Source organism: Mustela lutreola, chromosome 14 (assembly GCF_030435805.1).
Source record: "Mustela lutreola isolate mMusLut2 chromosome 14, mMusLut2.pri, whole genome shotgun sequence".
Classification (NCBI taxonomy): domain Eukaryota; kingdom Metazoa; phylum Chordata; class Mammalia; order Carnivora; family Mustelidae; genus Mustela; species Mustela lutreola.
Genome location: NC_081303.1, coordinates 17180747 through 17207098, shown reverse-complemented (window position 1 = coordinate 17207098; position 26352 = coordinate 17180747). Strand labels below are relative to the sequence as shown.

Sequence of the window (26352 nt, the reverse complement as noted above, 5' to 3'; positions counted from 1 at the left end):
GTTGGATATTAAAGTCGGCCAGTTTGGGGGAAGATGTGGAATACCCAGCTGAGGAGTTTAAATTTAATCTGTTTTCTATTGTAAGTTCTTCTTCTTTTTTTTTTAAGATTTATTTATTTATTTATTTATTTAACAGACAGATCACAAGTAGGCAGAGAGGCAGGCAGAGAGAGAGAGAAAGAAGCAGGCTCCCCGCTGAGCAGAGAGCCCGATGTGGGGCTCGATCCCAGGACCCTGGGATCCTGACCTGAGCTGAAGGCAGAGGCTTAACCCACTGAGCCACCCAGGCGCCCCTGTTTCCTATTGTGAGTTCTTAACTAGCAGTTAAGAGGCAGTTTTAACTAGCAGTTACTGTTTACTTGCCTATGGTCAAACAGCTGTTACGGGTTCAGACCCAGGTCTTCTGATTCCACAAAGAAAACAGATCTGTCCAAAGGCTTAGCAAAGATGGGATTGAGTAGTCTTGGTACTGGAAGGCACCTCATAGTCAGGGTCAGAAGCGTATGACGCAAACAGCCAAGATTCCTGGGCCCAGTTCTGTGTGTTTAACGAGTGCAGACTAGTTATCTTGAAAGTTTCTTCCAGATCTAAAATCCAGTGATTGAACTTAAGTAGAAGTTGTGCAAAGTGAGAAGAGGAAGAGTGTCTAGACAAGTTTGAAATCTTGGAAGATAGAGGCACTGTTGACTGAAAAGGGGAAGTTAGAGAAGGAAGCAGACTTTATTTCTGCTTTATCTGTTTGTTTGGATCCTTGCTTTTTATTTATTTACTTGTAGGCAGAATAAGATCAGTTTGGTTTTAGGCAAATGGAATGGTCCTGCAGGCAGCCAAAAATCCAGGAATTAATCCTGGGTGAGTGACTAGGGTTGGTAATGCTGTTGGGGAGTGGAGTTTTCAGCTAAAAGGGATCATTTGAACCTCTGAGTATTGATGAGCACCTAGAAGTTCTGAAAAGTGCTGAGAAACACTAGGACCAAGTGGAAGAAAAGGCAAGAGAAAACTGCTACAAACTAAAAGCACAATGTCACAAAAACAAAGGAAGTGAGAGTGTTCAAAAAAACCGCTATGAAGGCTGTAGTGGCAAGTACAGTGAAAGTGAAGACGAGTTCAAGCCAGTCATGACTCTGACCTGCAGTGTCATTGGTAGTAGTGGTACTATCCCAGGGGGGTTGTGGAAGCAGCAGCAGATTTGAGGTCAAATTTTATATAACTGTAGGTAAATAAGTAGAGTCAGTTTTTCCCCGACAAGAGTAATTGCAAAAGGTATCACAGGACAGTTGAATTCAGAAATGACAGTGAGGTCAAGTGAAAGGAGTGTGTGTGGTTTTCCCCTCAAATACAGAAGATGTGAGTACGGAAGCCCAGCAGCAACCAGAGCTCCCCCCTTACCTAGCATGAGGGATTGGTGGTGGAAGGAGGTTGGTAGGATATGGGCGGGAGGGGGATACGGTTACAGAGGCTCGCAGAGCCCGAGTTTTTCAGATTTCATTACTGGAATGGACACCGTCTGCCTTTCCTAGCCTCTCAGTCTATTGATGAAACAGGAACCTCTCAGTAGAGTTGTGCAGAACGAGCGCTGCCTGCCCCAGATACTGGTCTTGTGGCCCATTGTCTTATTTCTACAGGTGGTCATCCCAGTATCTATCGTGCCCCCTTTGCTTTTCTGAAGTTGTGAAGCTGACATTCACCTACCAGGCTGAGATCCTAGTTCCTTTCCCTGGGACCTGATTGCCTCCCCTGACAGAATGAGGCAGAGATGACACTGCTTGACTCCCGAAGCTTAAGTCCTAAAAGATAGCCAAGCCCATACAGCTTCCACCTGCTTCTTCCTGACTTGGGACGGAAGGCAGGGGTGTCCGGAGCTAACATGTGAGAAGTCCAGCTATACTGCAGCTGCTCTGCTAGGGAGATCATGCGCAGAGACACAGAGACCCCACTGGGGAGCCCATGTTTTTGCAGCCCGAGACATTGTGGAGCAGGGACCAGCCATCTGGTTTCCTGACCTGCAGAATCCATGAGCATAATAAATGCTTGTTTTACTCCCACTAAGTTTTGGGATGGTTGTTATATAGCCACAGGAACTGGAACAGATGCCAATTTGGAGTCTGTCAGCATGGTGAAAGAAAAAAGGAGAAATTAGAAGGCTGACGGAGGTTGCAGCTACAGTTCCTCTGCAACTTATTGGCATAGCCGAATGGCAGATTCTGCAAAATCAAAGCTCCCTAATGGCTGAGATACTCCTTCCTCCAACTTTTCTGAGAAACTTGGCAAGATCTAGAGAAGAAAATTTGGTGATTTTAATGGACATCTAGATGTATTGCCTTTAGTCCTAGAGGTTGGTTGGGATATTGGGCCCTTCCCCATGGTAGAACAGACTAGAATGTTGTATGGGAGAGGCTCAGCTAGCAATGACAGAGGGTTAGTGTTTGGCTTCGGAAACAAACTAGGTTAGTTCTGACAGTGTCAACTTTTTATGTGTAATGAGTGGAAGAATCTGGTTTTGAAAGCTTTGATGACTTCATTTTGGTCCAAAAGATTCTTCAAAGATGTGGACTGTGTTTTCACTTTTGACAGTTGCCTGGCAGTAGCTCTCTGGGCATTGATGTGGACCACAGTGAGGGACCTTCATTCTGGTGTTCATGGAGTTTAACCCATGAGGATATGACAGGTCCCTTGATTTTGATAGACCATTTGGTAGACAGCAAGGTGGAAGATCTTCATCCCTGGCATTTTCCAACACTGTGACTTCTGTTGCCCGTGAACTGGGTAAGACAGAAATGACTTTGGAAACATCTGTAACAGATGTAGCAGCAGAAAATCTGTTTGACTGTTGTGGGGACCTTCTCTGGGTCAGGTGCTAACCCTGTACTTCTAGGAAAGCAGTCAGCAAGTTTTTGGCGACATGGTGCCAGACAGGATTCCCAGAGCTGTTGGTGAGCAGGTGGTTAACCTAGAAGTCTGCTTATCCAAAGAGATCCAAAAAGTCATGGTATACCTGGCCCCTCATGGAAAGTTCTGGGCATCAGACTTCACCAGTCATTCCCTTCACATAGTTGAAAGGAAAACCTCAAATAAGTAAACCGCACTTCACAGGAAAAGGAAAGCAGTGTTTTGTGATTTTAACCTTTCTGGAGACTACACAAAATTGGATCTCTGTTGCCCAAGGAGTCAGCCACTGCTGCTGTCTGGTCAGGGTGCTGGGCTCATGTGGGCTGTGCAGAGCCGCCTATGCTGGGCATGTATGTGGGCGGGAAGAGGGGGGCCTGCCTAACCCGCCACTTCTTACAGAAACGACTCCGTTGCCCTTCCTGAGAGAGTCGTGTGAAGAAAACTCAGTGGGCTCTTCTTCCCTTGTTAAAACCCTCACAAATCTCAAACAGATCACGCTATCATATACTCCTCTGTCTTTTTGTTGTTGTTTTCCTCTGTCCTGATTGATTTCCTTGGAATGCCTAGTGATTGTAAATATTTAGTTCCAGATATTTACAAATGGTTCCTGATTGAATGAGTTGTCTCGCTAGAGTCTCACACATTATTAGGTGTGGCTTGGGGCTCTTGAAACTGACCAGAAATCCCAAGTTCTCTTAAATTCTGGCTACCCTAAATATCTGGCTTAAAGAAGGATTTGTCTGTGACACACGATGTTTTCTACTCTCCTTTCATGCCGCCTTGTTTCAGGCTAGCACTAGACTGAAATGAAATTGGGAGGTGTTTTAGACTTTGAGGGACCCCACAAGCTGCTGTTAAAATAGGATTCCATGACACATTACAGGTTCCCGCTCTTCAAGACTTGAACAATTGATAGTTTTCACCTTTGTAATTCCTTGAAACATTTGTCTTAGAACTGCAAAATAATCACCACTTTCCCTTTCTTGTGTCTGTGCCACTAACTGAAAACCTCTTGAAAAAATAAGAGATTGAGAGTGGAATAAGCCAGGTCACTGGGCAGGCCTGTGGGTGTTGAATGTTATCCTGGGATTGCTTTGTGGCATTTTTCTGATTCCTGCCATTTCTTTGATGTCTTCTTCAGAACATGCTTAAGGACTCCTTGATTTCACTCTGTGCTACCAGAATTGAATCCATCTGTGTGCCCCCTCCTCCCCATCAAGTCCGACTATCAGTGTCTTAGGAGTTGCAGTTACGAAAGTGTGGTCCTTGGATCTCAAGGGGTTCTTGACCCTTTCATGGAAGACTCCCTTAACCTAAAACACTTTGCATAATAACTCAGATGTCGTTTGCTTTTTCCATTGTACTAACATTTACACCAATGGTGCAAAAAGCTGTGGTGGCGGGTAAAACTGCCCTGCCTTAGCCTGCCCTCCCTTGCAGTGAAAAAGAAAAAAGGCATATTCCCTTAAAAATGTTCTTCATTGAAAAATTAAAAATTATTAATTGTATCAAATCTTGATCCTTAAAGACACTTCCTGTTGTTTTTTTTTTTTTTTTTTTTTTAAGATTTTATTTATTTATTTGACAGAGAAAGAGATAGGAAGAGCAGAAACACAAGCAGGGGGAGTGGGAGAGGGAGAAGCAGGCTTCTTCACTGAGCATGAAGCCTAATGTGGGGCTCGATCCCAGGACCCTGGAATCTTGACCTGAGCTTGAAGGCAGGTGCTTAACAACTGAGCCATCCAGATTTTAAAGTTCTAATTTGTCTACCATAAAATTGATCTTAATTTTTAGTGTACATTTCTTCACAATTTGACAAATGGATACAGTTGTGCGCAATCACCACCTCCACAAATAAGATATAGGACAGACCCATCCCCCCCAAAGGTTTCTCTGTGTCCCATTGTAGCTGAACTAATGTGAGTTTGCTCGTTGGTGAGTCACAGATAAAACTGTGTAACGAGCACTGGGTGTTCTATGCAACTGATGAATCACTGAACTCTACCTCTGAAACTAATAATACACTGTATGTTAATTAATTGAATTTAAATAAAATTAAATAAAAAAATACTGTGCCAGGTGGCTTGTTGCACAAAGGAAACTTTATTTGCAGCAAATAAGGAGATCACGGGGAATAACTTTCAAAGCTGTAATTCCCTGAGCAAGTGTAGATGGGTTCCTTTCATTTTGGATTAGGATGATTATTTAAAAAGGGGAAGCTTGTCTGTCATATGTAGAGTGGGTGGAAGGTCGCACATGTGCCTTCAGGAAACATGCCTGTGTGTACATTGTATGGTAGGTAAGTGAGGCCTATGCTCCTCTTTGGGTGGAGAATTTAATATTATAATGCGATAAAGGTAGTTGTTGGTCATTCTAGAAGTCACTCCATGATCTGTCTGCGCAGGCTTGAGTTGGGGCTTACACTCAAACTGGTCTGGGTGGTCTGGGCTGGCTGGAGGTCTTGTCAGGTCAGTTGCTATTGCTTGAGGGGTGGTGGTTTTCAATTTTTGACAATTATGATTAAAGCTCTACTGTAAGAATTTCCAGGTGGTTGTGTGAATGTACGTTTTCATGTCACCTAGAAGTGAGGTTGTTGGGTCATATGATAAACATGTTTGTTTGTTTGCTTTTTAAGATTTTATTTATTTATTTGACAGAGAGAAGGAACACAAGCAAGGGTAGTGGGAGAGGAAAAAGCAGGCCTCCCACCGAGCAGGGAGCCTGATGGGGGCTCGATCCCAGGACTCTGGGATCATGATCTGAGCCAAAGGCAGAGGCTTAACTACCTTTGCTTACCAGGCGCCCCATAAACCTGTTTAATTTAAGAAAGGCATGTTATTTTCCAAAGTGGTTGTACCATTTTGTATTCCTACTAGAAATGCACAGGAGTTCCAGTTACTCTACTACTGGTCAGCCCTTTGGTGTTGTCAGTCATTTATTTTAAACCATTCTCAGTTAGTAGTGGTATCTCATTGTGGATTTAATTTGCATTTTTCTAATAACTAATGGTATTGAACATCTTGTGTGCTTAACTATCATCCATATGTCGTCTTTGGTGAAGTGACTATTCACATCTTTTGCTCATTTCCTACCACCCCCCCCATTTCTTAATTAGGTTTGTTTTTCTTGCTAAGTTTTGAGAATTTTTTTTTTTTAAGATTTTATTTATTTATTTGGCAGAGATCACAAGTAGACAGAGAGGCAGGCAGAGAGGGAGGGGAAAGCAGGCTCCCTGCTGAGCAGAGAGCTGATGCGGGGCTCGATCCCAGGACCCTGAGATCATGACCTGAGCCGAAGGCAGAGGCTCAACCCCCTGAGCCACCGAGGCGCCCCAGTTTTGAGAATTTTTAAAAATTATATTCTAGATAAAAAGACATTGATCAGTTATGTCACATAAATGTTTTTCCCCAGCCTTTGTACACATTTTACTATTCTGTGTGACAAACTGAGAGTATGGCAAAGCACTTTTGCTATATTATGGTATAAGATGGTTGTCTTTGAAAAGCAATTTGTGATTGAGTTGCTAGCTGAAATAGCTCGGGTTTTTTTTGGTTTTTTTGTTTTTTGTTTTTCCAGAATTTTGGAAAGTTTCTATCGACTCCTATTATCTTGCAGGTTCCCAGTAGTTAATTTTTTCTGATGAGATTGGTGGTGGTGTTATATGATTTGGGATATTGTTTAATGAAAAGAGTCAGCATTTTCAAGACCTGTGGTACTCAGCAAACTAATACTTTCCAGATGACCAGTATATGTGATAAAATCAAACATGGGCAGGTAAAGGATCCATTCGAAATACAATGGATGGTAATACATGAAGAGTTGAAAAAGTCTTTGATACAGTTTCAGGTTCCACATTGCAACTAACCTTTAAGAAACTGCCGCTTTGTTAAGTTTTGGTATTGGGTCAAAAAAGAATATCCACAATTAAACAGGCTATTAAAATACTCCTCCCTTTTCCATCTGTCTATCTATATGAGGCTGCATTTTCCTCTATACTTCAACAAAACATGTCAACAGACTGAATGTAGAAGGAGATATGAGAATCCAGCTGTCTTCTGTTAAACTAGTATTAAAGAGATCTGCAAACATGTGAAACAGGGTAATTTTTTTGTTTGTTTTTTAGAAGTTTTATTTTGCAAAAAACATTATATTAACATGTAGCAAGTTTAGTTTATTTGATTACTTGATAAATACTTCTTAAACATCTGTTTGAAATTCTAATATGGTGAATGGCAATAGATAAATAACCCACACCAATCTAAGTTCTTTTTTTTTTTTTTTTGTTACGTTAGTCACCGTACAGTGACTAATACCATTCACTGTTTGCATATGACACCCAGTGCTCCATGCAGTCCATGCCCTCCTTAATACCCCTCACTTGGCTCACCCATCCTCCCACCCCCCTCCCCTCTAAAACCTTCAGTTTGTTTCCCGGAGTCCAGAGTCTCTCATGGTTCACTCCCACTCTGTTTCCCTCCCCCTCTTCATTTTTCCCTTCCTTCTCCTAATGTCCTCAATGCTATGCCTTATGTTCCACAAGTAAGTGAAACCATATGATAATTGACTTTCTCTGCTTGACTTATTTCATTTAGCATAATCTCCAGTTCTGTCCATGTTGATGCAAAAGTTGGGTATTCATCCTTTCTGATGCCTGGGTAATATTCCATTGTACAATCCAAGTTCTTTGGGGTCTTCAGTAATTCTGAAGAGTGCAAAGGATCCCTGAGATTTAAAAAGTGTATGGAGGGATGTCTGGGTGGCTCAGTTGGTTAAGCGTCTGCCTTGGTTTAGGTCATGATTCCAGGGTCCTGGGATCGAATCCCCTGTCCGTCTCCCTGCCCAGTAAGAAGCCGGCTTCTTCCTCTTCTCCCTGCTTGTGCTCTCTCTCACTATCTCTGTCTGTTTCTCTCTCTCAAATAAATAAAACCTTAAAAAGAAAAAGTGTATGGATTGCTACCATAGAGAATTTAATTTGAGCATATAATCATGTTCTGGGGATGGAGAGTGTGGTATGCCCTGGCCTCAGGCTTCTTTGTTTTAAGGCTTCTTAGTTCTCAAAAAGGAATTTATATGTACTTTACAGAATTGCTAATTTTTATATTCTTTAAAATGAGATGTCATGATCGATGCCTCTTTAACTCTGTCTTCTAGTACCATAGGTGATATTCAACACCTAAAAATAAACCCAGATACCCAGTATTATGGGAAGATGTGTACCTCTTTCTCCACCAAACCAGACAGAAACCATAGGAAAAAGTAAAAAACGCATGCTTAGTCTCTTCCTTCTCCTAACTCTATGTTAAATAGAGTTTCTCATTAACACAGAAAGTATAAGGCTGATGTGGGAGGAACAATGAGAGGACCCTGCTAACCTTAAACTGGGTGTTGAACAGACCTGGGGAGACGTCTCTGTTGGCCATACAGCTCAGTGATATATTCAGCCTGGCCGCATAGCTCTATTCTCTGTTTTAAGACTCTTTTTAGCTCTCATGAGTATTCTCAAACCGAAATATTATTGTAAGGTACCTTTCTTCATTTTGCTAGTGCTTTATCTTCGGATTAAACTGTCAGAGGGACTAGGGTTTCTAGACAGAAACTGCAGTTTCTGTCTTAAAGCTATAGGAAGCAAACACCCTGAGTGAACCCCCAGAAGTACCAGTTAAGAATCATTGAAGGATCAAAACAGATCTCTTAGTTTAGGTGTGTGGAGATTATAATATTTGATATAAGAGACCATATAATTAATTATAAAATGATTCCTTTTTGGCTTTGATAGGCAATAATATTCAGTTATAACATTTAAATTGTGGATATTGGCCCATTTTTAGGTGGCTAAACTTTATTGTTGTTTTTCTTTTCTCTTATCTTTATTTGCATATCCGAAAAGTTACAGTGTCATTTTCTCTACACTAATATAGAATGCTGCCTCAAAAGTGGTTGGTCCTTTTTTTTTTTTTTTTTTTTTTAACCCTTTATCAGATAGATCTCTTGTGAATATCTCTTTCCAGGAAGGAGGCTACCTGTTAGTTCCGTTGATTGTTTCCTTTGCTGTGCAGAAACTTTTTATTTTGATAAAGTCCCAGTAGTTTATTTTTGCTTTTGCTTCTCTTGCCTTAGGAGACATGTCTTGTAAAAAGTTGCTATGGCCAGTGTCGAAGAGGTTGCTGCTTGTGTTGTCCTCTAGGATTTTGATGGCTTCCTACTTCAAATTGAGGTCTTTCATCCATTTTGGATTTATTTTTGTGTGTAGTATAAGAAAGTGGTCCAGTTGCATTCTTCTGCATGTGGATGTCCAGTTTTCCCAACACCATTTGTTGAAGAGACTTTTTTCCATTGGATTTTCTTTCTTGTGTTGTCAAAGATTAGTTGGCCTTATGCTTGTGGGTCTGTTCTGGGTTTTCTGTTGTGTTCCGTTGATCTTTGTGTCTGCTTTTGTGTCAGTGCCATACTGTTTTGATGATGACAACTTTGTTATAAAGTCCAAAATTGTGAGGCCTGCAGCTTTGCTTTTTCCTTTTCAAGATTGCTTTTGCTTATGGGGTCTTTTGTGGTTCCAGATACATTTTAGGATTGTTCTAGCTCTAAAAAATGCTGTTGGTATTTTGATAGGGTTGCATTAAATGTGTAGATTGCTTTGGGTAGTATAGACATTTTAATAATATTTGTTCTTCCAATCCATGAGAATGGAAGTGGGAAAATTTTTACAACTTTGTGACTTTATCTAATTTGAAAGCATTCTAAATCATAGCACTTTATGGCCTAGTTTCACTCTCTAAACAAGAAACACACTTGTCTGCTACGTGTATGTTTAATACATATTTAAATAACAATATATGTTTAAAGCTAATAATACTAGGAAATCTTCTAATGAGATTTTGGATTTTAAAATGTCTCAGATTAAAGACAAGCTACCGAATGGGAAAAGATATTTCCAGATGACAACTCTGATAAAAGGGTTAGTATCCAAAATATAAAAAGAACAGATACAGCTCAACACCTGAAAAACAAATAATCCAATTTAAAAATGGGCAGAAGACAGGAGTAGGCATTTCTCCAAAGAAGACATACGGATGGCCAACAGACACATGAAAAGATATTTAACATCACTCATCCTCAGGGAAATCCAGATCAAAACTACAATGAGTTATCGCTTCACACCTGTCAAGAATGTCTAAAACCAAAAATGTAAGAAACGACAAGTGTTGGCGAGGATGCAAAGAAATAAAAACTCTCCCGTGCAGTGTTGGTGGGAGTGCAAATTGGTGCAACCACTGTGGGAAACAGTAGAGAGATCCTTCAAAAAGTTAAAAATAGAGCTACCCTGTGATCCAGGAAACATACTACTGGGTATTTACCCCAAAAATACAAATACACTAATTTAAAGGGATACACGCACCCCTATGTTTATAGCAGCATTATTTACAATAACCAGAATATGAAAGCAGCCCGAGTGGCCATTGATAGATGAATGGATAAGGAAGATGAGGTGTATATATATAAACAATGGAATATTAATGTAACCGTAAAAAGAAATTAAATCTTGCCATGTGGAACAACATGGATGGAGTTAGAGGGTATAATGCTAGATGAAGTCAGTCAGTCAGAGAAAGACAAATATCATATGATTTCACTCATGTGGAATTTAAGAAATAAAACAAATGAGCAAAATTTAAAAAAAAAAAAGAAAACCAAGAAACAGACTCTTAACTAGAGAGAACAAACTGATGATTATCAGAGGGTATGGGGTGGGGGGGCTGGGGGAAATAGGTAAAGAGAATTAAGAGTACACGTACCATGATGAGCACTGAGCGGTGTATGAAATTACTGAATCGCTGTATTGTATATCTGAAACGCACCTAACACTGTATGTTAACAATACTGGAATTAAAACAATTTTTTTAAGTCTCAGATTAAAGTACTTCCCTTCTAAAAGGCTAGTTGCATGAATATAACCCTTCCTTGACCCTTTTTTCCCTCACCTCCCACTACCCCCACCCCCCAAGAAAAGGAAAGCTGTGTTAGGACTTGTTTTTGTGAATACAGATTACTAGCACACGAAATGGCTGCGTGTGTGAATGTTAATGGCACTTTAGTTAATTTGTAGGATTGTTTCTTACATGGCTTTTAAGTATAGGCTCTTCAGAGAAAAACTTGCCTTCTCAAATCTCAAAAAATTGTCCTTCTCAAATAAACCTGATATAGCTATTTAAATAATGACCATTTTATTCCAAAATCAGCTGAGAACGTAATACTGTTATTCTTAAAGGTTTGAATTTTGGTATTTGTTCGTCAAGATCCTTCCGTAAAGGTCTAAAACACTTCTGGGGATGGTAGTCGCTGAAGATGGTATGTGATCACGGTGTTAACTAGATCAGGCAGTAGTTAACTTGTTCATGCAACGCGTCTGTGATTTCTGTCCTTTCCCTTCACCTTGATTGCAGAGAGGTACAGAAAGCCGTCAACACCGCCCAGGGATTATTTCAGAGATGGACAGAGCTCCTCCAGGACCCCTCTACGGCAACGAGGGAAGAAATCGACTGGACCACCAATGAGCTGAGGAACAACCTCCGGAGCATAGAGTGGGATCTCGAGGACCTTGACGAGACCATCAATATCCTTTTCCATGGTGCCTGTGCCTTTGGGGTCAACAGAAAAGTGAACACGTTTTTATCCTGATGTCTCAAGTACATTGATTAGAATCTTTATAATTGATAGCACTCTTTTTTTTTTTTTTAAAAAAGATTTTATTTATTTATTTGACAGAGATCACAAGTAGGCAGAACGGCAGGCAGAGAGAGAGGAGGAAGCAGGCTCCCTGCCGAGCAGAGAGCCAGATGCGGGGCTCGATCCTAGGACCCTGAGATCATGACCTGAGCCAAAGGCAGAGGCTTAACCCACTGAGCCACCCAGGCGCCCCGATAGTGCTCTTATTTGTACCTTGACACACTTGAAATAATTGCCCAGTAAGCCAAGGTGTAGGGTCACCTTCTACAGTGTGTGATAAATCTGGCCACGTGGAGACAGTGTGGTGCAGTGGTTCAGAGCTTGGTCCCTCAAAACAGACCGTGTGTTCAAGTCCTGGCCACACCAGTTACCAGCCATGTGACTTTGGGCACCTTGCTCTCTGCTTCAGTTTCCTCTTCAGTAGAAAGTTCAGGTAACAGTGGTACCTATCGCATAGGGGTGGTGTAAGCTGAGCAGATAAGTGGGGGGCCTGCCACGCAGTGAGCTTCTGGGAGTGTTAGTCATTATTCCGTAGAGCTGTATACAGACCAGTGTCCTACACTGTTAATTAGAAACCAAAAGAAAATCCTTTTGTGGACTTTTTCCTGTTCAAGAAGTGATGTGTTACAGTGCTAGTGTCCAAGAGAGGCATTTTGTGCCATGAGACTGCATTTAGTAAAAGCGGATCTATTAAGTCATGCTGTTGTTGGGAAGTCCACTGACGAACCAGAGAATGGTGGCCTTTTTTCAGCTAGAAAAATTCCAGTTAATCAAAAATTTTGAAGATATGCCAGTTGCATGTTCTCACTTCTCTCTTGTTCTCTCTGTGTGATCTAGGAAACCAGCTTTTCAGGTTCATATGCAGTTAATAAGTGGAGGGCATTATCTGTTCATATTTCTATTTATCATATGACCCTGGGTACCTTTTAAATTATTTTAAAAAGTATATTGTTAAAAATTAGTGGAACAAAACTTGAGAAGGTGGGATCAAAAACACAGGTACAGGGAGATACCTTGAGATAGAGGGAAGAGAAGAAGATTGATGAGACCGAGAAATTGTGAGAAAAAGAGGACAGAAGTGTTAACAGGTGCACGTACACCTTGGAGATACTGTGGGTTCGTTCCAGACCACCACAGTAAGGTGAGTATCGTAGTCGCAGTAGAGGAACACAAGTGAATTTTTAGGGTTTCCTGGTGCATATAAAAGTTATGTTGACACTATACTGTAGTCTATTCAGTGCACGACAGTATTTTGTCTAAAAACAATGTATATACCTTAATTTAAAAGTACTTTATTGCTGGCACCTGGCTGGCTCAGGCAGTAGAGCATGTGACTCTTGAACTCAGGATTTTAAGTTCAAACCCCCTGTTGGGTGTAGAGATTACTTAAAAAAAAAGTCTTTTAAAAAATACTTTATTGCGGGGTGCCTGGGTGGCTCAGTGGGTTAAGCCTCTGCCTTCGGCTCAGGTCATGATCTCAGGGTCCTGGGATCGAGCCCCACATCGGGCTCTCTGCTCAGTAGGGAGCCTGCTTCCTTCTCTCTCTCTGCCTGCCTCTCTGCCTACTTGTGATCTCTGTCTGTCAAATAAATAAACAAAATCTTAAAAAAAAAAAAAAAACTTTATTGCAAAAAATGTCTAATCATCATCTAAGCTTTCAGTGAGTCACAATCACAGATCATTATAACAAATATAATAATAAGAAAGCTTGAAATATTGTAAGAATTACCAAAATGTGACAGAGACAAAGTGAGCGAATGCTCTTGGAAAATGGCGCCCATAGACTTGCTCGACACAGGGTTGCCAGAAGCCTTCTATTTGTAAAACACACAGTGTCTGCTAAGTGCAGTAAAACAAGGCACAATAAAACGAGGTATGCCTGTGTTTTCATCATTCCTTCAACAAATAATCGTTGAGTGTACCATGAGCTGGGTATTTTGTTAGTTACTGAGATTGGAGTGATAAAACAACAGTATACCAGGGGCGCCTGGGTGGCTCAGTGGGTTAAGCTGCTGCCTTCGGCTCAGGTCATGATCTCAGGGTCCTGGGATCGAGTCCCGCATCGGGCTCTCTGCTCTGCAGGGAGCCTGCTTCCTCCTCTCTCTCTCTGTCTGCCTCTCTGCCTACTTGTGATCTCTCTCTGTCAAGTAAATAAATAAAATCTTAAAAACAACAACAACAACAACAGTATACCAGCCCTCGTGGAATTCATGGTGGGGGTTTGTGAAGGGCTCAGGGGACAGGGGAACAGTTGTTAATCAAATAACAGCATTGTGTATTTGCAGGCAGTAAGAGAAAAGACCAGAGAGCCATGTGAGCATCTGACACGGGGCAGCGGGACCAGGCTGGGAACGAGATGATTAGGGGAAACTTCACTGAAGAAGCCTTGACCTCTAGAAGAATAAGCAGGGTTAGCTTCCTGACATAAATGAGATAATCTAGAACAGCAGGTGAAAAAGGCTTGCAAAGTGGTCTTGGGAAAGCTGGTCTGGAGTCAGAAAAGAATCAACAAAGAGTGCTGGCAGGCATCTGGGAGAGCCGGGCTCAGCCATGGTCTCACCATGGATTTGTTTTTTTTTTTTTTTTTTTTTTTTTTTTTTTTTTTTTAAAGATTATTTATTTATTTGACAGAGAGAGATCACAAGTAGGCAGAGAGGCAGGCAGAGAGAGAGAGGAGGAAGCAGGCTCCCTGCTGAGCAGAGAGCCCGATGCGGGACTCGATCCCAGGACCCTGAGATCATGACCCGAGCCGAAGGCAGCGGCTTAACCCACTGAGCCACCCAGGCGCCCCTCACCATGGATTTGTAACGAACTCAGCAAGGGCTGTTGTTTCTTCACCTGGGTGGCTCTTCTCCACTCCGAGGCACAGAGACCATCACAGTTGTGGGAAGAGAAGGTTCGAGAATGATGTATGTCAAGTTGACCGTGTTTTAAGAAACACTGAGACAGATTGTATTGCTTACCTGTGAGAGATTGTGCGGTTTAACATGATGTTTGTTAGGTTTTTAATGATGAAATTGCTTTCCCTTAACTTTTTGACCCACGCATAGTTGAAGCAAATCCTAGAAAATTCAACCTCGATGCAACTGAATTGAGTATAAGAAAAACCTTCATCACAAGTACTCGGCAAGTTGTCAGGGTAAGGAATATCTTACCATGTTATTTGTGCAAGAAATAGCCACACTTCTCAAAACTCTTTTTCTTAATTGTAAACTAATAGGTCAACTCTAAAATGACTTTTTAGTATGAATTAAATGTCAGTGTCCCTCCTGATTTCTATGATTCAAATAAAGAAATTTATTTGAGTATTATCTGGTTTATTTTCTTGGAGCAAAAATGAGAATAGGTAACTGGCTTTGGAGGTTACTTGTCCATAGCTCCCATTTCTCCAAACCAATTATCTTTTTGCCTCTTAATTTCTCGGTATACCGTATTTTTGGACAAAAGGAAGAACTACTATTGTAGAAACCATTTGGTTTCTTGACTGATTGGTAATCACTTTGCATTGTGAAGAATGACTCTTACTAGGTTTGGATAGCGGCCTCTTCCACCATCTGAATTGCTTCTGGAACTTTTGCAACCCATGTTACTGACATTTCCATATACAACGGCTTGACAGCCTTCCGGGAGCTGTCCAGAGCAAGCATCCATTAGAGTGAAAAACACCAATCCAAGTGAATAAGTCTCTGGCCTCAAATTATAGAGCTAATAACCTATTGTTTAAAAAAAAAAAAGAAAAAAACGAGGAGAAAATACCATTTAAGTCAAATCTTGTCTTCTTGGGATATGTTTGTATTTTGAAACTATATGGCTAAGCCATTTGATTAGCATAACTAGATGTAAGAGAACCAGCTGTCTTTAACATATGTACTAGAAAGCAGCTTCCTTGAATAAAGAAACTTGGGATCATACCAGTGCTAACATATGGCTTTTAGGAGTCATCTCAGGCAGGAACCTTGCTATGTGTTTGCCAAAGACTTTATGTCATGTGATTTCCTTTTGAAATTATTTCAAATCGTAGGTTATCACTGAACTTTAACTAATTCTTGTATCTTCTTTTATTCAGTAGTTGCCTTTCTGTGTGTGTGTGTGTATATGTGTGTATAAATTATTGTTAAATAAGCCCATAGTTTAATGGGCCACTAACCTTTTGGGACGTGGGTACATCATTGATATACACTGAGCATTTATATTAGTCCTAATTTCTAGCCAATTTAGAATTCTGTTCTGATAAGAAAGCCCCTTTTTCCGATAAGGTAAGTCCCCAATTATTTATTTTATAAATATAGTTTGCTTTTTTATTTTTTGTAGTAGATTTTCTGAATGACACTTCTGTAGAGGCTGGTATTTAAGTGGCCCCAGGCAGTGAAACACAAATTCCTGAACTCGGTCGTTGTGTTTGTTCTTTTCGCAAGATAGTACTTGTAAATTCTGCACATTGAGATTCAGAGCTGAATATATTGAAAGTGAAGTTAGTTGGTATAATTGCAAGTAGAAACTGAAGTTCATTTTCTAATACTTGAAAAAGGTTTTTTAATTATACTCTTTGAAAGAAGTATTCTTTTTTTTTTCTTAAATTGTATTTATTAGAGAGAGTGAGAGAGAGCATGAGACGAGGGTCAGAAGGAGAAGCAGACTCCCGGCTGATTGGGCACCTGACTTGGGGCTCGATCCCGGGACTCCAGGATCATGACCTAAGCCAAAGGCAGCTGCTTAACCCAGAGCACCCTGGTGCCCCAGAAAGACATATTCTAAACCACGTCCACATTTCATATGTAGTGATGCAGTCCTTCTAGAGTTGAGGTCTGAATCATACTTAACTATATAATCCAACTGAGTATTTTAGAGTTTCTAATCATTCTTCTTTTAGTTATGACCCATTTTGGGGAAGCTGTTACTGTTACTGTTTACTAGTTGTAGGTTAGTAGTACCTAACTGAGCTTTTGCTGATCTAATTTCGATAAATTCTAACTGAAGTCCTGTAAGAAGAGAAGGAGGTAGTCATGGTGCTAACTTGGATTTTTTTTTTTTAAGCACCTTGTGTTGACTGAACATTATTGCATTTAGTTAAGCAGCATTTGTAGACAGAGATCTCTGGGTTCTAATTGGAGGAGACGGAGTGGAGTCAGAGAGTTCGCCGATTTGGGAAATGAGACCTATGACCACGCTTCAGTATGGGATTTGTCTTTCACAAGCTCATGTAAACTCCTCTGTTAACCATTATCAGTAGGTTTTCATTTAGTTGCTGTGAAAGAAATACGTTTGTATCCGCAGCTGATGCCCGTAGTGCTTTCTCCTTCTCAGGCGGGAGAGTCCGTGATACACTGTACATTTGTGTCTGTGGTTGTTCTCTCTGAAGAATCACATCTTTCTTTTTTTTTCTTTTCACTTAATGTCCATTGGTTTTGCTTTTAGAAGCCTTCCTTGTTTTAGGCGTCTTGTTTTCCCAAGTGTCTTTTAAGGTTGTACAGTTTGCTGGCAGTTTTTACTGAAGAAAGCAAAATATTCTTTTGTGTGCATAAATAGCCTTTGATAATGTTGAAGTAATCATTTGTACATTTGTGGGGTTATCACCACATCAGTGATTTTGCATGGGGAATTTTTCTGTTGCGGAAATCTGTTCCAGGAGTGACCACATTTTCACCTCGTAGCAGAAGGTTTTGCAGTGTGTGGCAGAGGAACTCAGGGAAGGAGCTGTTAGGAGAATGGAGTTCTAGGCTCATCTGTGACCTTAATAAATTTTCATCGTGGCAAGTCAGTTAGCTTCTTTGGCTCTGTGTTTTCTTTATCAATTAAATGATCCTCTTAGACATTTTCTTTCTTTCGTTTTTTTTTTTTTTAAAGATTTTATTTATTTATTTGACAGACAGAGATCACAAGTAGGCAGAGAGGCAGGCAGAGAGAGAGGAGGAAGCAGGCTCCCGCTGAGCAGAGAGCCCGATGCAGGGCTTGATCCCAGGACCCTGGAATCATGAACTGAACTGAAGGCAGAGGCTTTAACCCACTGAACCACCCAGGCGCCCCCTCTTAGACATTTTCTAATGTTAACTTTCAAAGGAATGAGAACCGTACATCCCAGTGGGGAAAGGAACCCAACTTGTTCCAACCCAAGAATTGTTCACTTTTCATTCTAAGTCAAGACAGACATGGTTAACCAACAACGATGAGGTGTACAGGGTGGGCACAGAGGACATTGGGATATGAGACCTCTTAGTGGGAAGCACTGGGATATATGTAGTGTCCCATTCACTCAGTCTGGAAGATACCATGACATGGGAACAGGAGTGTAAATAACCAGGACTTGTACTGGTCTTTTGGCAGATGAACCAAATCATATTGGTACTGCTTCTTGACTGCTGGTTTTAAACTTCATGTGTTAGAAAGACAACTGAGTATGTTTTTGGCCTGATGGGTTATTACAGAATGCTTACAACTGTTTAGTGACTAAGCTTAAAATTCTTAAATCCTAATTAATCATACCAGAACATAATCTGTTGCATGGTGTCTCACAACTTTTAGCATCTGTAGAAACATAATCCTAATAAGAACATAATCTGCTGCATGGTATCTCACAACTTTTAGCATCTGTAGAAACAATGTCATCCTAGAAGTGAAAGCCTAGTGCTTTACCTGCTGCCATGGCCACACACAGGGTGCACGCCACACAGCTTTTGGAGAAGTCACGGCCATGGGGGCTAATCGCCCCCTCCCCCCAACATATATTTTATTAAAGTAATGTATGTTCATTAAAGAAAATTAGAAAAATGTTAATAAGAGAAAAAATAGAAAAAGAAACCTAAGCTCAAAATAATAAACACAAAACTTTGTTATGTTTTCTCATAGTCATTTTCTTAACACGTGGCAGTTGTGTTTTACATAATTCTGATCATACTGTTAAGCAATCATAAGCATTTTTTTAATTTTACTTTTAAAAATTAAAGGTAATTCATACTTGCTGTTTTAAAAATGCAAGTCATTTTGCTGTATGAGAAAGGTGAAAATGCCCCCTGCCCATTCTGTAATTCCACTTCCTAGGAATAATCACTGTTAACAGTTTCATGTATTGTCTGTAGCCATTATATGATCCTGAAATAGACTCTTAAAAGTAATGACATATTATTCTGGGTTTACTCTAAGTTTCTACTCTCTGGTTTGGACCTGCTGCTTATTTCTGTTTTTCTTTCTTTTTTTTTTTTTCCTTTCATATTACATATTATAAATAAATCTGCTGTGTACATCTTTCCTTTTTTTGGTATATATTTTACTTTTTTTTAAAAAAGATTTTATTTTTAAGTAATCTCCACACCCAATGTGGGCTTCTAACTCACAACCCTGAGATCAAGAGTTGCATCAACGCAGCCAGCCAAGCACCCCCTTTATATTGTTTTCTTAAAATAAATCCTAGTAGTGGAATTGCTAGGTCAAGGTCATGAATATTTAATACAAATATCATAGCTCTTGATACAAAATGTCAAGTTTTCTCAGAGTCCAGTTTACCTTCCAGCCATTGTTGAAGAACAGTAGTGTTTTGTTTCGTTTTCCATTTTTATTGAAGTATAACAATGGAGAAAAGTACATGTATCCCAAGTACACAGTGTGAAGAGTTTATAAACTGACCCCAGCCGTGGAAATAGCACCTCGAAGCATTCCAGAGCAGTCCCGGCACCCCCTAGAAGCTTCCTTTTGCCCCTTTACAATCTTTTATTCCTGCTCATTGTCCCGACTTCTAACAGCAAAAGCACATTCTACAGCTGAAGTTCAAAGTTTACTTGAACTTTGGTTACTTTTTCCATACACATGTGTTGATATTTTCATTATGCAAATAATGTTCATTGTTTTGAAAAAAGGCTTATAAAATGTATTAAGTGCATTTTTATTTATTTTTCTTATTTTATTTTTTAAAAGATTTTATTTATTTATTTGATAGAGAGATCACAAGTAGGCCGGGAGGCAGGCAGAGAGAGAGGAAGGGAAGCAGACTCCCCGCTGAGCAGAGAGCTCAATGCGGGAACCCTGGATCATGACCTGAGCTGAAGGCAGAGGTTTTAACCCACTGAGCCACCCAGGTGCCCCTTAAGTGCATTTTTAAAGCATCTATTATCCAAGCCAATAAACATTTCAGATATTTGCTCTGCATAGTTAGTAATACATATAGGATTGTAGTGTTTTTATTATTTGACTAATTCAAAATGTCATCTTAAACTCTAGTTGGTTATTGGGAGCATGCAGTCTAGAAGATACTTATTAGGTGACAGGCTCACTTCCAGGCTTCTAGAATCTAGACCAGAGCAGCTCAGACTTCATAAGACTCACACAGGGACTTGTTAGCTGACCTTAGAGTCTGCCTGAATAGATCTGGGTGGGTTCCAGGGACCTGCATTTTTTTCTTTTTTTTTTTAAGATTTTATTTATTTGAGAGACAGTGTCGGCGCAAGGGGCTTGGGGGAGGCAGAGGGAGAAGAAGGGAAAGAATCTCCAGCAGACTCTGAGCGTAGAGCCCTTGGGCTCAGTGTCACGACCCTGAGATCACGTCCTGAGCGGAAACCAAGAGTCCGACACTTAACCAGCTGGGCCACCCAGGCATCCAAGAGACCTGCGTTTTGCCTCCTGTGACCGAATCAAGCAAATCTCACACATTTAAGAACTCTGGCTTGTATAACTGAATTCCCTCTGTTTTAAATATACCAGTATCTAGGACACCTGGGTGGCTCAGTGGGTTAAGCCTCTGCCTTCAGCTCAGGTCATGATCTCAGGGTCCTGGGATTGAGCCCCGCATTGGGCTCTCTGCTCAGCAGGGGGCCTGCTCCCCACGTGCCCCCCCCCCCCGCCACCTGCCTCTCTGCCTTTGTGATCTCTGTCAAATAAATAAATTAAAAAATATATATATTAAAAAATATATACCAGTATCTATTTCTTTGTTTTTACGGTGAATACTTTCTTTTACTAAGTATATTTTTCTCGGTGTCTGTGGATGGGCTTTTATTTTTTATCTTTTGAAGTTTGAATGAATGAAATAAGGAGAGAATCCTATTTCTGGGTCAGTTGGACCTTAGACAGAGCAACCCTCAGATGCGCTGCCCACCCAGAATCATTTCCAAGGGCTCGGGCACCCTCTTGTTGAAGGCCCCCAACGGCAGGGAGCTCGCTCCTTCTGCAGGCAGCCTTTCTCACCTGGGGCAGCATTGGTACTTCCTGACAGGTTATAGGAAAATGATCGCTCTACCTTTGCTCTGCTTGATTAACATTTTTTCTACAGAAACACCAAAGTGAGCTTCTAAAAACATGAACCAGAATACTCCATGGCCCTGCTTAAAATGCCTCAAGGCCTTCCCATTGCCTTTGCACAGGGCCTGCGATCCATACAATAACAGTTCTACATTTTTTAAAGGGTGATTAGAGAATACACAACAGAGTCTATGACAGGGACTGAACACTTAATATCTACTCCTTTACAAATAAAGCTTGCCAGCCCCTGCCTCAGGATAAAATCTAAGCCACCTGATGCCCCCCCCCCCCCTTCCCTTCTTCCCCCACCCCTGAACGCACAGTTGGCTCCTTCAGCCTTTCTGGCCTGCCTTCTCCAGAGCTAGAGGCACTGAGCTTTTTCTTGCCTCTGGGCTTTTGTACTTGCTGTTCCCTTTGCCTGGAATTCTCAGCCTTTAGCTCTTTCTGTTGCTGGCTCATTCTTGCCCTTCAGATCTCCATTCCAGTGTAACCCCCGACCTTCTAAAGTGGTGTCCATCACTCATGCAATTCAGCCCTCTCTCCCCTCCTTCCCAGCACCTTGTTGACGTGTCTGTGGAATTACTGTTCGCCCCTTGTCCACCACAGTACCTGCCCTGTGCGGGCAGACGCCTTCCCTTGCTCATGGTACCATATGGGTGCATAGTAGGCTTTAGTGAGCATTTGCCAAACATAGAAATGGGCGCTTGGAAAGCTGAAGCAAGGTGGTCGTGATTCAGACTCCCCACAGTAGGAATCACGAAAACTGGCACTGTTCGATCTGCTGTTCACTTGTCACGGGGCTTGGAAGAAGTTTCTAAGAGCCTAATATCTCAACATTTGCATCTATAAAATAGCCTACTTGCCAACAGAAAATTATAAATTATTTTGGCAGGCAGCCTTTCTTTTTTTTTTTTTTCCAAAGAAAATTTGTATTACAGTGATCATGTATTCAGTTCTAATCATTTTAAAGTATATTGGGTTGGGGTTAAATATAAGGAAAAGGGTTCATATTTAATAAAGTGTTTTGTTTCAGATTAAGTAATGGGTCCATTCATTTTTCTTTCCATACAAGATTATTTTTGGTACTGCTCTAGAAATCCACTCTTGTGTTGGAAATCGTCCATACTGGGGATGCCTGGCTGCCCCAGTCTGTAAAGCATACGACTTTTATTCTTGGGATTGTGAGTATGAGCCTTGGGTGCAGAGATTATGGGAGGAGAGAAGGGAGGCGGGCAGGGAGGAAGGGGAGTCTGTACTGCACATGAGTCTCACTCAGAAATAAATAAAAGAAGAATACTAGAAAGTGTCCTCTGATGTTTAATGGTAAAAAGACTTGATCCTAAAGTGTGTGGTTTTCACATGTATTCTGTTTGTGAAGAGGCTAGTCCTTGAACACAGACTTCTGTGTTTGTGCCCCAGGATTGCCATTTACTGACTGAGTGACCTTAAGAAAATACCTTAGCCTTTTTAGATCTAAGTCTTCTTACCTGTAAAATGGAAATAATAGCAGCTTCACAGGGTCATTGTGAAAATTCAGTGACAACGTGTGTAAGTGTACAACGGTGTTGCAGGCCCCGGCAGGTACCCAGGAAATACGAGTTCCCTTCCTTTCTTGCTGTTTGAGTTCAGTGTCCAGGAATGTGAGTGTGTCTATTTCCTTTGTTTCTGAGACTTAGAAGCTAAAGGATGTTGTCTTTTTGTTTAGAAAAATTCGTAATAATCTATGTGTATTTTGTTAGCCTATAAAACATGAACCGTGATTTTATTTTCACTCGTTTTCTGGTCTTCTCCTCGTCTCATTAGGACATGAAGGATCAGATGTCGGCTTCATCTGTGCAGTCATTAGCGGAACGAAAAAATAGACAGGTGAGTGAACTTCTGAACACAGTATCAACCAAAGAAAGTCGCATGGTTAGATGTTTGGAATTGAAAAATGCTGACGTCTGTGTACCGTGTGTTCACCCAGAAGACCTGTACGTGCTGCGTCTGGCGGGAGGCTGGCAGGTGCTATACAAGTCTGGTACGCGGGCCCCAGGGCCACGGTGCTGTTTCCCTCCCTCCCGCACACCCTCTGCTTCTCCCGTCTGGGCCCCCGTAGCTCCCTCTGCTTATCCCTATAGGCCTTGCACACAGCCGTTCTCTCTGGAAAGTGCTCTGATGGCTTGTTTTCTCTTTTTTCTCTGCTGGACCCCAAGCAGTGAGGGGCAGTTATGTCATGAGCTGTTTTTAAATCTCTAGCTGCCATTCCATTGCCCGTAGAACTTACTAAACGTCTACCAAGTGAAATTTTATGTAAAGACATTGGTGGCACCTTTAATTTGTGTTAAATGAAACCTTTCATTGTTTTAAGTACTTTTTAAAGGTGAGGTCCAGTTTTTGTTAGTTATTACAGATAAATTATGAAACCTGATTTTAAAACCCCAGGGCAGATAATGTCCTATCAAAAATAAAAGCTACAGGAGACCAGGGGCGCCTGGGTGGCTCTCTGGGTTAAAGCCTCTGCCTTCCGCTTAGGTCATGATCCCAGGATCCTGGGATCGAGCCCTGCATCGGGCTCTCTGCTCCGCAGGGAGCCTGCTTCCTCCCCTTTCTCTCTCTTTGCCTGCCTCTCTGCCTACTTGTGATCTCTCTCTCTGTGTCAAATAAATAAAATCTTAAAAAAAAAAAAAAGCTACAGGAGACCAGTCCTTGAATTTAAGTGTCTTTTAAAATTTTTTTTTAAAGATTTTATTTATTTTAGAGAGAGAGAGAATGTGAGCAGGGTGGAGAGACGGAGGCAGAGGGAAGAGCAGATTCCCTGCTGGGTAGGGAGCCTGATGTGGGGCTCGACCCCAGGACTCTGAGATTTTGACCTGAGCCAAAACCAAGAGTCGGATGCTTAACTGAGTGAGCCACCTAGGCGTCCCTTAAGTATCTTTTTAAAATTAGACACTTTGGATAGAAATTCCCTTCTGACTGATAAAAATCCTTTAAGAAAAAAAAAATACAACAGTTGCCTAAAATTTAGATTTAACTTCAGGTCTGTTCAGACTCCATCAAGTTACTGATAACCCTTTTAATAGACTATTAAGAAACAGTTCATCGTCCTTAACGAGGAATCAGTACATCCTTAATTCAGACCTGCAGGTGTTGACCCACTGAATCCGAAAACAAGTAAGAGATCAAAGAAAGGGAGGGGCTCTCAGGATATCACCTACTTAGTTTTCCTGTTTCCTTTCCCTGCATTTCATTCTTCAAGTCACTGTTGGGGTTTTTCCTTCCTGTCTCCCTCCCTTCCTCTCAGCATTGCAGCAGGGGAAACCCAGCATATCGGGCACAAACTTTTTTTTTTTTTCTTTTTTAAAGATTTTTTAAATTTATTTGACAGACAGAGATCACAAGTAGGCAGAGAGGCAGACAGAGAGAGGGGAAAGCAGGCTCCCTGCCTAGTGGAGAGCCCGATGTGGGGCTTGAGCCTAGGATCCAGAGATCATGACCTGAGCCGAAGGCAGAGGCTTAACCCACTAAGCCACCCAGGTGACCCTTGGGCATTAACTCTTGAAAGGAGCTAGGGCATGGCCACGGCCGGCAGCTCCCTTCTCGTGTCTACTCTCAAAGCAGTTGTGACAGTGACATGGGGAACACCAGGCCTCCGTCACGCTGAACTTGAGTTGTTTTATTCTCCAGATAGTGAAAGTTGAACTATCATAAATAAAATATGTACTTACACCCTGTCTCTCTGAGTATGGCTTGGGATTTTGTTTTTGGCATGGAGTGAAAGGACAGATTCCCATGGAATGGCAGGGCCAGTTTTCTGTGTCACATGCAAGCAGGCCAAGTCGGCCTCGCTGCCCCGTGCCAGGATGAGGCACTGTGCTCTGGCCTCTGCTTTGCCAGGACCTTCCACTCTGGCATCTGCACCCAGGCCCTCTCTCTCCTCCTTCTATGAAGATAGATTCCTGAGGTCAGACTGGTGACGTCTAGTCTGTTTCACAGTAAAGCATAGATAGCTCTTACCGGCGTGACCTATGTCTGCCTAAGTGCAGACCACAGATAGACTAGAAAGAAGAGCCCCGACTATGACCCCAGGAGTGCACAAGGCTGGTAGAGCCCCCAGTTCTCTGTGGGTAGCCTCGTGATGCACTGCACATAGACTTTGTGACCTTGAAAACATGGTCACTAGGCCTCCGTGTCCTCCGCAGAGATTCTTAGAGTCTTTGCCACGGAATGAGCAGGATCTTTTAAACTTGACAGCCTGATGATCAGGTTGGGCAGAGCCATCTACAAAAGGCCTTGGGTCTGCTTTATGCCAGAGACAGTCCCCATCCAGCTTCTTGGCTGGACTGAGGTCCTGGGCTGCTGGCAGCTCTCCGAACTCCCTCAGAGCTTGGGCTCTGCGTCCTGAGCTTTGCCGAACCCGACCCTGTGTGGCTATTTGACTGAAGTCACCTCTGAATGTCAGACCAGGAGGTCCATGTCAGTATCGAGGGACTGTTGAAAAGCTTTGCAGACAGAAAACAGAGTAACCCGTGAGGCCTTTGACAGTTCCAGGGATTAGAAGTACCTGCTAAGAAGATCCGGTGCCTCCACAAGGAAGAAGTGTTGTAGCAGCAGCATCTCTGGTTCTCTGTGCAGGGCTGACGGGAGCGCTGACCTTGACCACCTGGTCAGACAGGCTCGAGGGGCTCCCGGTCAGAGCCCGCTACCGAGAATGAGCTCTCACATTCCTGGCCGGCCTCTTCATGTAAGGGAGACTTATCCTTTTTCCAGACTTATCCTGTTCTGGCTGCAAACTTCCTTGAATTCATAGTGGGAAACCTGACGCTGGGGAAGAGCTCTGACATGGGAACCCGTGCTTGCTTGGGTCGTGAGGGCCAGGTGCTGGTTTGTGGCCCCGCCTGCCTCCGAAGCAGCCCCCGCTCCTGTCTGGGACGCCTGCAGCCTTTTAGTCCAGCCAGGAGGCACGGGGATTGACTCATGGGTTCGGGTGAACAGACATTGGTGGTTCTGGTATCTCCTGTACGTGAGGGGCTGTGACTGGGCTCGTCATTCCAGGGAGCTCTTCCCACCTCCTTCCAAAGAAATGCAGAAACTTTCCCGGCTCATACTTGAATGAAAAGGGCTCCTGATCTGTGGAGTCAGATTAGAACCTCTGGGTCTCTGATGAACCTCCGAGGGTGCTAGGAGAGCTGGTCTGGGGGCGCCGGGGTGGCTCAGTGGGTTAAGCCTCTGCCTTTGGCTCAGGTCATGATCCCAGGATCCTGGGATCGAGTCCTGAGATTGGGCTCTCTGCTCAGCAGGGAACCTGCTTCCCTTCCTTTTTCTCTGCCTCCCTCTCTGTCTACTTGTGAACTGCCTGTCAAATAAAAAATAAAATCTTGGGGCGCCTGGGTGGCTCAGTGGGTTAAGCCGCTGCCTTCAGCTCAGGTCAGGATCTCAGGGTCCTGGGATCGAGTCCCGCATCGGGCTCTCTGCTCAGCGGGGAGCCTGCTTCCTCCTCTCTCTCTGCCTGCCTCTCCGTCTACTTGTGATTTC

At 42.2% G+C, this 26352-nt stretch overlaps 1 protein-coding gene across 1 annotated transcript in view; it reads left to right on the top strand.

The window, feature by feature from the left end:
* The window catches only part of STX6 (syntaxin 6), a 52009-nt gene that overhangs the window by 8905 nt on the left and 16752 nt on the right, over window positions 1-26352 (top strand). The window contains exons 2-4 of the mRNA XM_059146834.1: window positions 11331-11500; window positions 14658-14752; window positions 22642-22704. Coding sequence (XP_059002817.1) covers window positions 11331-11500; window positions 14658-14752; window positions 22642-22704 — 328 coding nt within the window. The remainder of the gene's footprint in view (window positions 1-11330; window positions 11501-14657; window positions 14753-22641; window positions 22705-26352) is intronic.